Source organism: Narcine bancroftii, chromosome 4 (genome assembly GCF_036971445.1).
Source record: "Narcine bancroftii isolate sNarBan1 chromosome 4, sNarBan1.hap1, whole genome shotgun sequence".
Classification (NCBI taxonomy): domain Eukaryota; kingdom Metazoa; phylum Chordata; class Chondrichthyes; order Torpediniformes; family Narcinidae; genus Narcine; species Narcine bancroftii.
The window spans coordinates 312,297,425-312,313,292 of NC_091472.1; the positions used below are offsets into that span (position 1 = coordinate 312,297,425).

The 15,868-nt window shown below is 40.6% G+C and overlaps 1 protein-coding gene across 6 annotated transcripts in view; it reads left to right on the plus strand.

Annotated features, from left to right (window-relative positions):
• The window catches only part of ttll4 (tubulin tyrosine ligase-like family, member 4), a 75,896-nt gene that overhangs the window by 9,322 nt on the left and 50,706 nt on the right, over positions 1 to 15,868 (plus strand). For 4 of the 6 annotated variants that reach the window (XR_011356860.1, XM_069935924.1, XM_069935926.1 and 1 more), the window contains exon 2: positions 12,245 to 13,777. The exons of 1 other annotated variant lie outside the window; for it this stretch is intronic. Coding sequence is in view for 4 of the 5 variants with exons in the window: in XM_069935924.1 (XP_069792025.1) it covers positions 12,327 to 13,777 (1,451 nt within the window). In the remaining variant the exon portion in view is untranslated. Of the gene's footprint in view, positions 1 to 10,725; positions 10,802 to 12,244; positions 13,778 to 15,868 lie in introns of those variants that run through there. One more of the 6 variants, XM_069935925.1, reaches the window with a different exon arrangement.

Consider the following 15,868-nt stretch of genomic DNA (forward strand, 5'->3'; position numbering starts at 1 on the left):
CCCCCCATGCTAACGATAGGTCCAAAGGAACGACGAAGGTCGATACTGTTTGGTGCCAGCAACATCGCAGGAGTTGCCGAGCTGGTGCTGGGTACAGCAGTCAGCTGCCTTTGGGACTCCGACTTCAGATTTTTCCTCCCAAAGCCTTTCCTGTGAGCAGGTTTAGCCACAAGGCAGCGGGGATTGGAAATCAGAGTTTTCCTTCTGCTAGATGGTGAACAAGCCCATCTGCCCAGAGCAACTGGTTTAAAGGTGCCAGTAGCCTGCCTTTGCCCCTTCTCCTGTCAGTGAGAACAGCTCTGCTGGGCATAAGAACTATGCCACATGTGAAGGCCAGGAGTTGGACTTGGTTGTCAGAGGCTGTTTGAGTTGAACGCCATGAAGAGAATTTGTGCAGCAGGGGGGATCTCATCCCCACGACCACCCTTCGGCCATGACAACCTTCAGAGCCAAATTTGCATTTATAATTCAGCTTATTAGAATGCTCTCATAGTACTTTATTTTCAATAAATTGTAGCCACCAATACTATGCACAGGCTACTTCTTTCAAACATGCATTAATAGGTAATACTTGGAAAGATATTGGGAAAACCATTTGTTCAAATTTAAGTTCAAATATTAGCATTTTTTTGCTTCTCTCTGATCTATTGAAGGGTGTTAATTAATGGCTGATCTGATGGATGAGCCATTACAAAAAGGTCCTTGGTTCTATTTTTATTCATTAGTTCTCAGCATGTGGAAATTGGCAGCACTGGCATTTATTGTCCATTCCTAACTGCTCTTGAAGTAAGTAGAATCAATCACTGAAGTCACATGCAGACCACACCAGGCAAGAAATGAAGATTTATATTCCTCAGGATGTTATTAAACCAGATGGGTGTTTATGGCACTCCAATAGTTGTGTGGTTATTGTTCAGAGAGGGTAGCATGGTTACCTTTACATTTAGATATAGGAAGTAGGAAACAGGGAGGGCTCATGAGAAGGATATGGTAGCCAGGAAGGAGCTTAAGAAAGGACTTGGGAGATGAGTATATGGGAGGAGGTTACTAGGAATGCCAGGTGGATTATCTATACTCCTTTGTTGCAAAATAAGAGTTTGCCTTTCACGATGGACAATAACCTCCTTAAAATTTGGAACCAGGAAGGAATAAGAACGACGAATGATTGTTTTGAGGTGAGTTGCTTTTTATCATTTGAAAGGTTGAAGGAGAAATACCAAATTCCTAATAATACTCTTTTTTGTTATTATCAATGTTGTATGATTGTTTAGGGAGACATTTGGAATTACAACTCATTATCTGAGGTATTAATTAGAGATGAAGGAAAGAAAAGATTTATTTCAGAAATGTACAAAATTATTACAACGGAAAATGTCTAAGGTGGATTTGCATAAATCACGACTTAAATGGGAGGAGGACTTGGGGATTCAGTTTGATTTCGATAATTGGAGTAAGATTAATAAAGATGCTATGACAAAGTTAACGTTAGGTATAGGTTTGTAACATAACTTTATACATCAATTATATTTAACTCCTGAACGTTTGAAACAATATAAACTGAGTGCTTCAGATTTGTGTTTTCGATGCAATGAGCAGAAGGGTACATTTTTACATTCAATTTGGGCATGTGATAAGATTAAAGGTTTTTGGGCTAAGTTAAGAGACTGTTTGCAGGAAATCTTGAAAATACATTTTTCTCTAGACCCAAAGGTCTTTTTAATTGGGGACCTTACTGAAATAGCTTTATTACATATATTAGATAAATTTCAAATGGCATTTTTGAGATTGGCTTTAGCTATAGCAAGGAAATGTAGAGCTGTTTCATGGAAAGATCAGATGGAGCTTAGTTTACAAAGATGGCATTCAGAAATGAGATCATGCATTCCAATGGAGAAGATAACTTATAATTTAAGAGATCAATAATATAGATTTAAAAAGATTTGGAACCCATATTTGGATTATTTTAATTTGAAAATCTGAAAATAGTGGTATGTGGCTGGATCTTCACATTGAATACTAAATAAATGGTTAAGTTGTTCTTATCTTTTTTCTTTTTTTTTCTCTTTTTTATGGGGAATAGAGGGGTAGATTTAGGTTAAGGGGAGGGGTAGGGGGAGTGGAGGGGTTAGTTTTGTAGATTTTTTTAGATCTTGTTTTTTCTATGTAACCATGCAAGTTGCTTTTTGATAATTTGTTAATTCTAATTCTATAATTGTGGTTATTACTTTGTTTTTTAATAAATAAAATATTTTTTTTAAAAAGAAAGTACTTGGGAGAGCTCAAAGTGGGTATGAGAGGCCTTGGCATGTAGAATTAAGGAGAACTTAAAGGTGTTCTATGCGTACGTGAAGATCAGAAGGAAGACGAGAATGAAGGTGGGGCCGCTGAAGGATAAAGGAGGCACCATGTGCCTGGAGGCGGAGGAGGTTGGGGAGATCCTAAGTGAATACTTTGCATCAGTATTCAAAAGAGAAAGGACCTTGATCACGGTGAGATTAAAATTAAACGGGCCTGTGTGCTGAACAATGTGGAGATTAAGGAAGCAGAAATGTTGGATCTTTTTGAAAATATCAAGATTGATGTCCCCCGGGCCCAGGTGAGATATACCTCAGGCTGTGGTGGGAAGGGAGGGAAGAGGAAGCTGGGGTAGTAGCTATGATCTTTGAATCCTCTTTGGCCGCAGGGGATGTGCCAGAGGATTGGAAAATGGCAAATGTAGTCCCCTTGTTTAAAAAAGGTAATGGGGAGAATCCTGGGAATTATAGAGTGGTAAGTCTTACATCAGTGGTGTGCAAACAATTGGAGAGGATTCTTGAGAATAGGATCTATGAGCATTTGGAGAGGTACATGGCTTTGTGAAGGGAAGATCATGCCTCACGAATCTAATTGAGTTTTTTGAGAATGTAACAAAAGAAACTGATGATGGTAGGATGATAGATGTTGTGTACATGGATTTTAGCAAGGCATTTGACAAGGTCCCCCATGAAAGACTATCCAGAAAGTCATGAGTCATGGGATCAATGGAAAATTGGCTGAATGGATAAAAAATTAGCATGTAGAAAGAAAGTAGAGAGTATTAGTAGAAGGAAAGTATTCTGCCTAGTGGCCGGTGACTAGTGGAGTGCCACAAGGATCTGTTCTGTGACCCCTGCTCTTTCTTAATTTTATAAATGACCTGGATGAAGAGGCAGAAGGATGGGTCAGTAAGTTTGTGGATGATAAGAAGGTTGGAAGGAGTTGTGGATGGAGCTGAAGGTTGTCGAAGGTTACAAGGAGATATAGATAGGATGCAGAGTTGGGCAGTGAAATGGGGGATGGATTTCAATCTGGATAAGTGTGAGGTGATGCATTTTGGAAGGACAAACCAGAAGGCTGAGGACAGGGTTAATGGTCAGTTATTTAAGAGTGTGGATGAACAGAGGGAACTTGGGGTTCAAATCCATACATCCCTCAAGATCGCTGCACAAGTTGGTAGGATAGCTAAGAAGGTATAGGGGATGCTGGGATTCAATTCAGGAGTAGAGAGGTCATGTGGCAACTCTACAAATCATTGGTAAGATGACTCCTAAGAGTATTGAGTTCAGTTCTGGTCATCTCATTATAGGAAGGATTTGCAGAGGAGATTTACCAGGATGTTGCCTGGATTGGAAAACAAGTCTTATGAGGCAAGGTTAGCAGAGCTGGGACTTTTCACTTTGGAGCGGAGAAGGATGAGAGGAGACTTGATAGAGGTCTTCAAAATTATGAGAGGCATAGAAAGGGTGGGCAGCCAGCACCTGTTTTCCAGGGCAGGATCAGCAAACACCATCTGCATAAAGTTAAGGGAGGGAAGTATAGGGGCGACATCAGGGGTAAGTTTTTTTTTTAACACAAAGTTATGGGTGCCTGGAATGCCTTGTTGGGGATGGTGGTGGAGACTGAAACACTGGGGGCAATTAAGAGCCTCTTAGACAGATGCATGGATGAAAGAAAAATAGGTTAAGGAGTAGGGAGGGTTTAGTACTTTTTTTAGGAAGGAACATATAGGTCAGCATAACATCAAGGGCTGAAGGGCCTGTACTGTGCTGTATTGTTCTATACAGTCAATGAGATTTACAGTTGTTGATGAGATTATTGGCTGAGATCCCTCTCCCCATCTACTCAACTAATTTGATTGAATTCTTTGAAAAGTTGTCAAGTGTATGGGTAAAGTTAACATACATACTCTGCTAACCTTTGTAAAAGAATGGAGTGTTGTCAGGATTTATGTGCTGTTGGAAAAGGTTAAAAAATGGCAGATAGAGTTTATTCCAGACCAATGCAAGGGGATGTCTTTTGGGAGTATTAAGGACATGAACTTTCAAACAATAGTGATATAGGAATTATTGAAGAGCAGAGGGACCTTGGATCCTTGAGGGTTCAATGCTGGTAGATAATGTGGTTAGGAAGGCATGAGAAATACTGGCTTTCATTAGTTGAAGGCATCAAATACAGCAATAGGGAAGATATGCTCCTACCTTATAAAACCTTGGTCAGACCTCAACTTGAGTCCTGAGGGCAGTTCTGGTCATCAAGCTATGGGGATGAATGTGATCCTGCTGGAGAGGGTGCAATAGAGATTGACCAGGATATTGCCTGGGATTGAGTAGCTCAAATATGAAGAGAGACTGATGAAGCTAGGTATGTTTTCCCTGGAGCAGAGGAGATTAAGAGGGGAAATGAATGAGGTATGAAAAGTGGAGGGACGCACATGACGTAAACCTCGGGAAACCTTTCTGCATGTCAGAAATGGGTAGGACATGGAGGAAGAGATGAAGAAGGGATATGAGGGAGTTCTCCCAATCAGATTAAAAAGGTGGGGGGTGGGGAGATGTTGTAAGCCACAGTGATTGAAGAATTTAGATTTGTCAGAGTGAAGCTGATCTGAGTGGAGGGAAAAGTAAAATACAAAGCTGGGAAAACTCAGCAGGTCAAATAGTCTACTTTATATAGGAAAGATAATAATATATAACCGATGTTTCAGCCTTAAGCCCTTCATTGAGGTATGAATAGTTTTACTTCAGTTGTCTTCTCCAAGTAAGAATCTCATCTTGGATGTTCCCCTTGACTGATCCTAATAACGTACAACAAAAACTTTCCTCCAGTAAAACATGAAAGTTTGCAGACACTGTGATTGAAGTAAAAGCACAAAAGCTGGGGAATCTCAGCAAGTCAAATGTTGTACTTTATCTTTCTTTGGCTTGGCTTCGCGGACGAAGATTTATGGAGGGGGTAAAATTCCACGTCAGCTGCAGGCTCGTTTGTGGCTGACAAGTCCGATGCGGGACAGGCAGACACGTAACCAATGTTTCAGACTTGAGTCCTTGATTTCAGAAGTGGTGCTTCTATTGCTGACCTGTTTCGAATCGGCATATCGGGTGCCCAATGTTTTCTTGAGTGCGAGAGATGTTGTTAAAGAGGAAGGGAATGGAAAGAGAAAAGCACAGCATTTACATGATTTTTCTGTTATGAAGAGCCTCCTATATGGTGGCATTAGTTGTTCCCACCAAAACGAAGCCGGCATTTTTCTAGGTCAGTGTATTTTTTTTAACACATCAAGCCATATGTGACAGCGTGTTAGATCCACTTGTTTTTCCCCAAAAAAATGGCTCCCCGGTCCTGTATGCCAGTTTGAAATACGCCGACAGTAATGTTATCGGTCCCAGCACTGGTCGAAGTGTTAGGTCTGTGAGAGACAAATCTGGACTCGAGGGTTTGCTATCAAAAATGTACAACAAGTAATAGAATAGGATGGGAAAATCATAGTGGAAGTAAAACACATGCGCACAATATTCAAAAGAGCCTGCGGGAAAAACGCGCACAATTATTTATGCCTCATAATCTTGTGGACCTCTATCAAGTCTCCTCTTGTCCTTCTACGCTCCAAAGTGATAGGTTCCAGCTCTGCTAACCTTGCCTTGTTTTCCAATTCAGGCAACATCCTGGTAAATCTCCTCTGCACCCTCTCCATAGCTTCACATCCTTCCTATAATGAGGTAAAAAAAGAATTTCATGACATTAAATTCTGATTCTGACCAGAAATGAACACAATACTGCAAATGTCGTCTTACCAAAGATTTGTAGGATTGTAACATGAATCCAAGAGCAAAGAGGTCATGCTGCAACTATACAAGATACTGGTGAGGCCACACCTGGAGTACTGTGTGCATTTCTGGTTTCCATACTTGAGGAAGGATTATACTGCCCTTGGAGGCAGTCCAGAGGAGGTTCACCAGGTTGATCCCAGAGATGAGGGGTTGACCTACAAGGAGAGACTAAATAGCCTGCGAATTCAGAAGAATGAGAGAAGATCTTATAGAAACATATAAAATTATGAAAGGGAGAGATAAGATAGGGGGAGGAAAATTGTTTTCACTGGTAGGTGAGACCAGAACTAGGGGACACGGCCTCAAGATTCAGGGGAGTAGATTTAAGACGGAGATGAGGAAAACTCTTTTCTCAGAGAGTCATGAATCTGTGGAATTCTCTGCCCAGTGAAGCAGATGAGGCAACTTCATTAAACAGATTTAAGTTAGATAGATTTTTACATTAAAAAAAAGGAATGAAGGGGTACGGGGAAAACGGCAGGTAGATGGAGTTGAGTCAATGATCAGCCATGATCTTATTGAATGGTGGAGCAGGCTCGACGGGCTGGATGGCCTGCTCCTATTTCTTACGTTCTTATGACCTCCCTACTGCTGAATTCAACCCCCCTATTAATGAATCCCAGCATCCCAAAGGCCTTCTTAACTATCCTATCAACATGTGTGGTGACCTTGAGGGATCACCTTCTGGTTTGTCCTTCCAAAATGCATCACCTCACACTTATCTGAATACCGGGTAGGCAATGTGAAAAGGTGCATGGAACCGGGCTTTCTTGGTCCAGTGTGAACGGCCCTACCAGTATTTCAAAATGGGTTATTCATATTTAACCAATGTGAACAGGCCTATAGAATCGTACGAGTTAGGGAGGCAACTGCAGCTGCAATCAAAGATAAAACTTTCCAGATTATTTTTGTCTGACTTTTAAGAAGTAGATATTTCCAACATTAAACATGGAATGGGTTTATATATGAAGCTACCGGTAATTGAGGCTTCTGAATATTATGCTGCTATTGAGAAGATTTTTTTTTAGATTATAAATATCTGTACTGTTCACTCTGAGCAGTAAATAAAATCTGGCATTACACCTTGCTAAAATCAGACACACCTTGCTAGAGTTTTCAATTATCCTTTATTACCTGTATTACGAGCTCCCGTTTTAGTATTATCACTGTGAGGGATACCATAGAAAGGAGGGACTGAATGGTCACAGTTAACATTTCCCACAAACATCTTACACAGCACATCACAACCCAGTGATAATTTGATACATTGGAAGAACTGAAGGAAGGCTAGTTCCAGAATTTGATACATTTGCAAAACATTGTGATTTTGCAAAGAGAACCATGCTGATGGCTGGAGAGGAAACAGCTCCTCGAAAGCAGCTCTTGTGGCCAGCCATTTTTTGTGAAGTTCAGGGCAAAGCATGCGCTGTGAATGACTCTTCGCTGGATTGAGCCAGGAGGGGTCTTTTTGGGAAGCAAGTTGCTTCATTTCCGTCCCTTTTACACTTGCATCCAACTAAATTGGCCATTCAGTGTCCTGAGATGGGAATGGGTTTGGCTTTTCCCACTTGACCACTCCTAACTGGGACACTGAACGCTTTCACACCTACAAGGAGCCATCCCCGGGGTTGGGACTGCTCTACCTTCTACTAGTGACATCATGCACGAGTGATGGTGGACCTGTTCTAAATCCTGATTAATGTATTATGATCTTCTATTTGAATAAAATTAATCATGCCTAATCATGGACTTGAAGGGCTGAGATGGCCTGTTTCCATGCCATAAACTGTTATATGGTTATAACATAATTAAGCTTTATATACAGCACGGTATGAGGCCTTCGGCCCCTGTTGTTGTTGTGCCGACCTATATAAACCTTTATAAGGGGCTGTGGGAAAGTGCTAGCAATAAAGGAGAATTTTTAAACAGGCTGGGAAAGTTGGTTGCACTATAGCGCTCAATTTATATAGCGTGGGAATGTTGGTATCACTATAACAATACAATTTAGACAGTGTGGGAAAGTTGATACTACTATCACGTACAATTTATAAATATTGTGGGAAAAAGCGATGGTGGACTTGCCCTCCCAGAATTCCATGTGGCTGAGAGAGGGCTGCATGCCCGGCTGAATGCACAGAGCATTCATGGAGGGGTTTCTCTGCCACACAGCATTCTGGAAAGCCACGGTCTTTATGAATTGCGTGCTATAGCACTACAGATTTCCCCGTGCTGTTTAAAAATTGTCCACTATTGCTATTTATTTCCTCTCTCTCGCTGCGACTTACCCATGGCAAGGTTTATTTTAATTTTATTTCTTCCTTCACATTTCCGCACTGACACAAAAACTTGGGTCATTTAAATCCCACAATGCCATTACCCAGTCACACTTGCCTGAAGACGCTGGAGATTGTACTAGTGGTCGAGGCCGTCAGTCCCTGGTGTGAGACACTGGTGTTGAGCTGATTTTGCTTTCACACTCGGCACTTTAAAGGCCGATTGGCAGTTAATTCCTGAGATCACTTGGAAATGTGAGATGGGCTTTTGATTGTGACTAACAGTGGAGGCCACCAAAACTCCTTTCACACTTGCATCCCAGTAAATCAGCCATTTAGTGTCCCGGGATAGGAATGGGGGTTTGGCCTTTCACCCCAGACCACTCCTAACCAGAACACTAAACGTTTTCACACTTGCAAGGGTTTATCCCCGGCGTTTGTCTGCTCTACCTTTAATAGGAAGGGCATGCAATGCAATTGTCCATGTCACACTTGCCTGATCTCAACGCCAGCGTCTGCAGACACCGGGAATTGTACTAGGGGTCAAGGCCGGCAATCCCCGGAGTGAGATGACTTCTTCTGATGCCAGGATTGAGCAGATTTTGCTTTCACACTTACCACTTTAAAGGCCGATTGGCATTTGATTCCTGGGATCACTGGCAAGAGAGGCAGCTTTATCTTAAGTGTGACTAGTTACTTTGAGAGACTGATGCCAGGGTCTTGGAAGCTTCATGGAGGCCACTCAGTTCAAGACTTGCCTTGAAAAGGACCAGGAACTCGTATGGATGGACATGTCTTCAAAGGCAACACAAGGAGAATTCGTGAGTCTGTAGCACCCACAACTCCAGTCTTTCCCATCAGTTCAGCATTAATTGTGGGCATCACATTTCAAAGGTCTACACTTCAACACTGAATTTAAAAGACTGAACTTTGAAGTAACTTTCTAGATTTTGGCCTGGACTGTAATGGTCTGGGTATCTCTCATTTTCTATTTCTGCTCACTATGCACGGTTCAAAACCCCTGAAACACAAACCTAATTCCTCCCTTCTCATCCAAATGAACATTTAGCAATAAATTGATTTGCCATTTTTGCTTAGTCATAATTTTTATAAATACAATGGTTGTACCCTCCAGTACAATTATTTATTGAACTTCTAGCAGATGATCCCCTGTCAATAAATTATAGATTTTTTTTTAAAGTGACTCCTGCATTGTTCTGTATCATTATTGCAAAGCTCTGCTTGACCTGTTCTGTCAGGATACAGGCTGATATGATTGAGCTCCAACCATTGTGCTTTATTATACAATAGAATATTTTGTTGTTTCCCTTTGTAAGTAATGGCTGGTTATGATTAAATGAATTGGGAATGTCTTTGGAAGTGTTCTAAAAATATAATGACCTTAAAAGATTGCCATCACAAGTTTTAGCTATCACAATTTTTCTGCAGCTTGCATGTAACTACTGTTACCAGCTTATCTCAGCTGCATTTTGTTTCTGCTTGTTCAGCGTGAAAGGCTTTCGAAAGAAAGAAAATCTTGTGGAATTTCCTGTCCTTTCCAATTGTGCTTCCAATCAGTTTTCTTTTAAAGGTTAAGCAAGTCGGCAAAATAGTGAGATGATCCACTTTGAACAGTGATTTCAAGATGTGAACATTGGAATTGCGTGGAGGTTCATTTGCAAAAATGATGAAGGATGATCTTTTTTTCGAAACTTTATTTATTAATTTTAACATATGAAGAAAGTAAGTAATTCACGTACAGAAAAAATACAAAATAAAATAATACATAGTTAATACAATACCAATCTCGGCAAAGGAGGAAAAACCCAACACCCAACCCCAACCAACCAATTTTCCCTTGCAACCGCTGCAATCGTGTCTGCCTGTCCCGCATCGGACTGGTCAGCCACAAACGAGCCTGCAGCTGACGTGGACTTTTTACCCCCTCCATAAATCTTCGTCCGTGAAGCCAAGCCAAAGAATCTCGGCATGTGAAGGATGATCTTTGATGAGATGGAGGGAAGAACAGGGGGTGAGAGTAGAAATACAATTGGATAAAATTGAAATCCCAATTATAGTCGTTTCCACCATTGGTACTTGTGCCTCAGATTCTTCATATAATCTTTCATGGTCTTGATAAAAGATCCCTTTTTGACCAAACTTTCGGTCATTTTGAAAAATTACTTCTGTAACCAGGTTTCAAATTTAATTGAAAAAAGCCCCAGCAAAGTGCCTTGGGACATCGTGCATTATTGGACTGGCATTTCTGAATATTGGTGATTCTGCTCAATTCCTTGGCAGGTGATTGCCATTTTGCTGTCACATCATCACTGAGGGAAGGAGATGAAGTTCGTGTCACCAACCACCTGCTAATGCTTGCCAAATTAAAGGAGCATCAGTGAGGTGAGGAAAAAGTCACATCAAGGAACACACATCTTTTATGGGTAGCAAGCGTGGAAACATTTGGAGAAAAAGAGAGATACTGTTAGGTCTGCTTTGTTCATGAATGAGTGAGACAAACACCAGGCTGAGTCGAAATCAGGGTTCTTTGTTCTTTATTACCGGATTGTAACACTTGCGACTAACAAAGTTAGTCGGAGAATGCATTCTGCCGTTATCAGCAAAATGGTGATTTTTTATACCCTTGGATACATGCTTAGAACATCATCATATCATTACTTGTCCAATGACTAAAACTGTTGCTATCCTTTCCCTGCTAGCTTCCTGCCTCTCAATCCATCAATGTCTCTCTTATCTTGTAAGTACAAGGATGCATTCTGTTACTCCTTAGTACTGGGTGACTCCTTCTCCGGTCCCATCTCATGATGTTTTACCTAACAGGAGTACAAGGACACCTCCCCTTCTTGTTACTGCCCTGTACAGGGTAACTCCCTACACATTCCCATCTCATGATGTTTTACCTTACAATACCCAGACCATTACAGTCCAGGCCAAAATCTAGAAAGTTACTTCAAAGTTTCTCAGCAAAGTCCTATTTTGAGGGATGGGAAGAAGTCTCATTCACAGCTCCAAGAACTCTGGTTTCCATGTACATTATATGGGAAGAAGTGCGAAAGCTGTAAACTTTAATACATTAGAGCCAGAATTTGCGTTCACTGAATTTTTCTCCCAAATAGCGGGTTGATATTCTGAGCAATTGTCTGGGCACAAGCTGTGTCGTGTTGGGAAGAGTATCAGGTTCGGTAGGTTCACGGTACAAACTCCTAACAGACAGTGTTGGATTCGAACCCGAGTCACTGACTCTGTAATGCATTGTGGTAACAGCGCTGTCCTCAACTCCCGGGCGTAAAATATTCCTGAACAGAAGATGAAATACAGTTCCTCCTTAAACGTTTCTTCGAAAAGTGTAAAGGTGCGTCACATGGGCATAGCCTGGAGAATGAAAAGTGACAATTGACTGGAAGCTTGGTGTCATTCTGCGGTTGCAGTGATATTCTGCAAATATCCAATCCCTCTATACCATGAGGACCCTTCCCCTTGCCTTTGAATATACTGTAAGCTACACTGCCATCATCCTCATTTGCCTGACAGTACGTATTCTTACTTGCAATAGTTGAGTGGCTTCTATTCCCAGTTGGCTGAGGGTTAGGGAAACGGTGTGCTCATTGATTTACTTGTTAAAATTGATCTGTGAATGATCAACATGATGCAAATTTGATGTTCATGGCTCCCTCACACATGGAATATTTGTACTAGTTTCTCTCATTCAATATTTTACTTTGGTTTAATGTGCTCCATGCATTGTGTGCTGTGATGTGGGTATTGCTTTTATGTCTAAGTGCACTGTTTATTCATCTTTCAGTGCTCTTGTTTTCTGTTTTTCAGGTTCAGTGAAGGTATTTGTTTCTATCTTCCAATTGCACATCTTCCATTGAGTTTGCTTGTGTTGTGAATAAAATGGCAGTTCATGGCCTCTCCCAAGAGTGAGGAGTGTTCTACAGACCCTATTTCCAAAATCTACCACAGGACCTCGCTGACTTTCAACACAAAACCTTTCAGTTCTTTTCAAGCACAGGAGGGCAGACCATCTTATTCTGTTGCCCAGCACCCACTATGGGAATGGGATGGCTACAGTGTGATTGTACCATTAAGGAAACAAACTACTTGCTGTGGAACATCTCATCATGTTGCTTCTCACTCCTATCCTTCCCTGGCAGCAGTTAACAGCAGAATAATAACGCCAAGTTCCCATCATGGTTTTCATTCTAATGTATTGGTCAGCCCTTTTGAAACTTCATCATTTCATGATCGAACTAGCCAGGGCTACAGATCTTACCAGAGACTCGAGTCCCTTGGTTCACGACTGAGTGGACTAGGAAAAAGAGCAAAGGCAACTTCAAATGCTCATGGACTTAGCCATCCAATCCCTTCCAGAGCCATCTCTTGTGATAGTCTGATGAAATCCAATAGCGCTGTTTCCCCTATTTCACAGCAGTATAACTGTCAGAGTGCAAGTTGTGAACCTTTGTTCATGGTGAAAAATGATCCCAACCATGCAGGTAAATCTACTTCACCGTGTCGTAAGCCATTGCTAAACACAAATGCATTCATGAGACCTACCAGCGCCAAAGTGACTATGCACCAGAAATGGGCTAAAAGCCCCAAAACTGCTACTTCAAATGGCATCAATGAGTTTGGAGACACTGAAAACACAGCGAGGTATAATGGGAGCAATACCAAAGTGTTCTCTGGAAGCCCTGTTCACAGTAATGCAGAGGTTAAAGTTGACAGGTCCTTTCACCAGACTGAACATTCCTACGGTAATTTGAAGAGTTCAATCAAACAAACAAAGAGCATTCATGGTGATCCAGAAATAACATTTACTGAAGCTGTAAAGAGGTCATCAGAAGACCGCATTCCAAAGAATAATGTCCACGAGCGATGTGTAACATTTTCAAAAGAAACTGAAGGCTTGTCTTCCCAATGTATTCATCTTCAGAATGCTTCACACAACAGTAGTGGAAAAATATTTAGAAGAACTGTGCCAGATCTCATTAAGGAGCCTAATTTCCAGTCATCCTTCAAGTCTGAGTGTATATATACCAATGGTAATTTGGAATCTCTAGTTAAAGAAAGTAGCACAACTAAAGAAAATGACATCTCTACTACCAACAAAACACCTGTGAGCTTTTCGCCTACCAATTTACACGTGCGGAATACTAGCCCAGTCAATTTTCCAGGGCCCACTGGCTTGCCTCAGAGGCCAGATCAAACAAGCAAGAGGATCTCTTTCTCTGATGCAAAAGTGAACATTAGCTCACTTACGCTACAGATAGCTGCCATGCAGCTCCGGTCTACCAGTAAGATTGTAAAAGATCCAGAGAGCTCCAAGAACGAGACAGATTCTCAAGGTTCAGAGTAAGTAGTCATTAAGTGTTTCCCAGTTTCCGACTGCGATGGCACACCATCAAAGAAAGGTGACATTTTATTATCACCCATCCAAATCCTCTGCTCCTCTGTCCATCTCCCTTTTCACCAAATTCCACCTATCCCCTGCCTTGCCCATCCTTTTCACACTGGTTATCCGGTCTCTTCCTACTCCATCCTGATACAAGGTCTTGTCCTGAAGCATTAACTACTCTTCTGCCTCAGAGGACACTGACTTAGTGCTTTATTTGTTCCAGATTCCAGCATTTGAAGACTCTTGTGTTTCCATTCTTCCTTGTTGAAGCCTAGAGTTGTACAGCACAGAAACAGGCCCTTCTGCCCACCAAGTCTGTGCCGATCTTTTTGCCTTTCCACAAGCCAAGACTATTTTCTATCCAAATTGCACCAACCACTTTTATTGCATGGGGTTTATTTTTGACGTTTATTGTGGATGCCTTAACAACTTTTTCTCTCTTATTAATCCACTCTAAAACCTCTGTTAAATTAATTAGCTTTGAAAAGTTCCATGCTGTTTTTTTATAATGAATTCTCATGACTAAGTAAATGTACTTTCTGCCCTGGTTATTGTTCTAGAACTTTCCATTACTGAGATTGTACATCCCTCCATTTATTCTTGAAGAAGGATGTAATATTTGCAAATTTCAGATCTATGTTTCACCTCTTGATGTTTTACAATGATGGGTAGATTATCAACTTCCCTCAGCAAACCAGGTCACACCCTATCTGGACTAAGTAATTTATCCATTTTAACTGCAGCAAGCCTTTCTTGTAACATCTTTTATCTTTTAATTGGCTCTTCCAAAATCTCAGCTGTGTCTTCCTTTGCCGAGAATCTCGCAGCAACGTACTTGTTATGGATGTACGTGTATGGTTCTTTAGCCATTCTTTCTCTCTCTACGAGTCTACTCTTTGTTTTGCTATTCACTTGCCCTGTTAAAATATTTGTGGGCTTCATTTAATATAAGCTATCTTTTTGTTCATTCTTTGCGTCTCTAACTTTTTCTTGAACTCATCCTTTGTGTAGTCATTCAGGTTCTCTTCTCCATCACGCCAACAACCTGTATTTGCAAAGATAAAGATACATTACCAACATTTTGGGCTTGACCCCTTCATCAAGGCATTATATATCTTGGTGAAGGCTTCAAGCCCGCAACGTCAGTTCTATATCTTTATCTTTGTTACATAAAGTCCACTGTTTGACCTGCTGAATTTCTCCAGTATTGTTTTAACTTCAACCACGGTACCTGCAGACTTTTGTGTTTTACACCTGGTATTTGCTCTGTGTTCCTTTCCTCAATAATACTCTCCATCCTTTTGATCGTCATGGGATTTCTGATTTTTTTTTTAACTATCTACCCTTGCTGAATATATTTCCTAGAATATAATATCTTTTTCAATTGATTCCAATTTCAAATCCTCAAAATATTTTTAAGGAATTAAATGTTTGTGATAGGAAATTTATATGGAAAGGGAAGGGTTCCTTTGGAAAAATTAATGAGGAGTACGATTTAGGGGGTCTGCAGCTCCCCAATTTTATGAACTGTTACAAAGTAGCCCCGTTGCAATTTCTTAATGTAATGTATGACTTAGACAAAATTCCAGCTTGGGTGAAGATAGAACTTTAGTAAAATAGGGGAAGAAAATTTACAAGACTTTATTTATAAATGGAAATTCAAGATCATTATCAGTGAATAGAGAAACTTCTCTATTGAAACATTTAATTGTGCTTTGGAATAAGGTTGATGAAGAAATTGGAAGCAGTTTAATGACAAGAAGAACACCCTTATTTCAAAATAGATTTATTTCATCTTCTATGAGAAATCAATTTTTAAAGATTTGGCAATGTCATGGTATTAATAAGATTGAGGATTGTTTTGAAGCGGGAAATTTATTACTTTTAGTAGAATGAAGGAGAAGTTCAAGGTATCTGAGAACATTAGACTTTGTTATTATCAGGTTATGAATTATTTACATGAAAATTTTGGTCAAGATCTTTTATTCCTAGCAGAGAAAGAGGTGGAGTCATTGTTATGTAATGGAGATACAAAGGTATTTATTCCA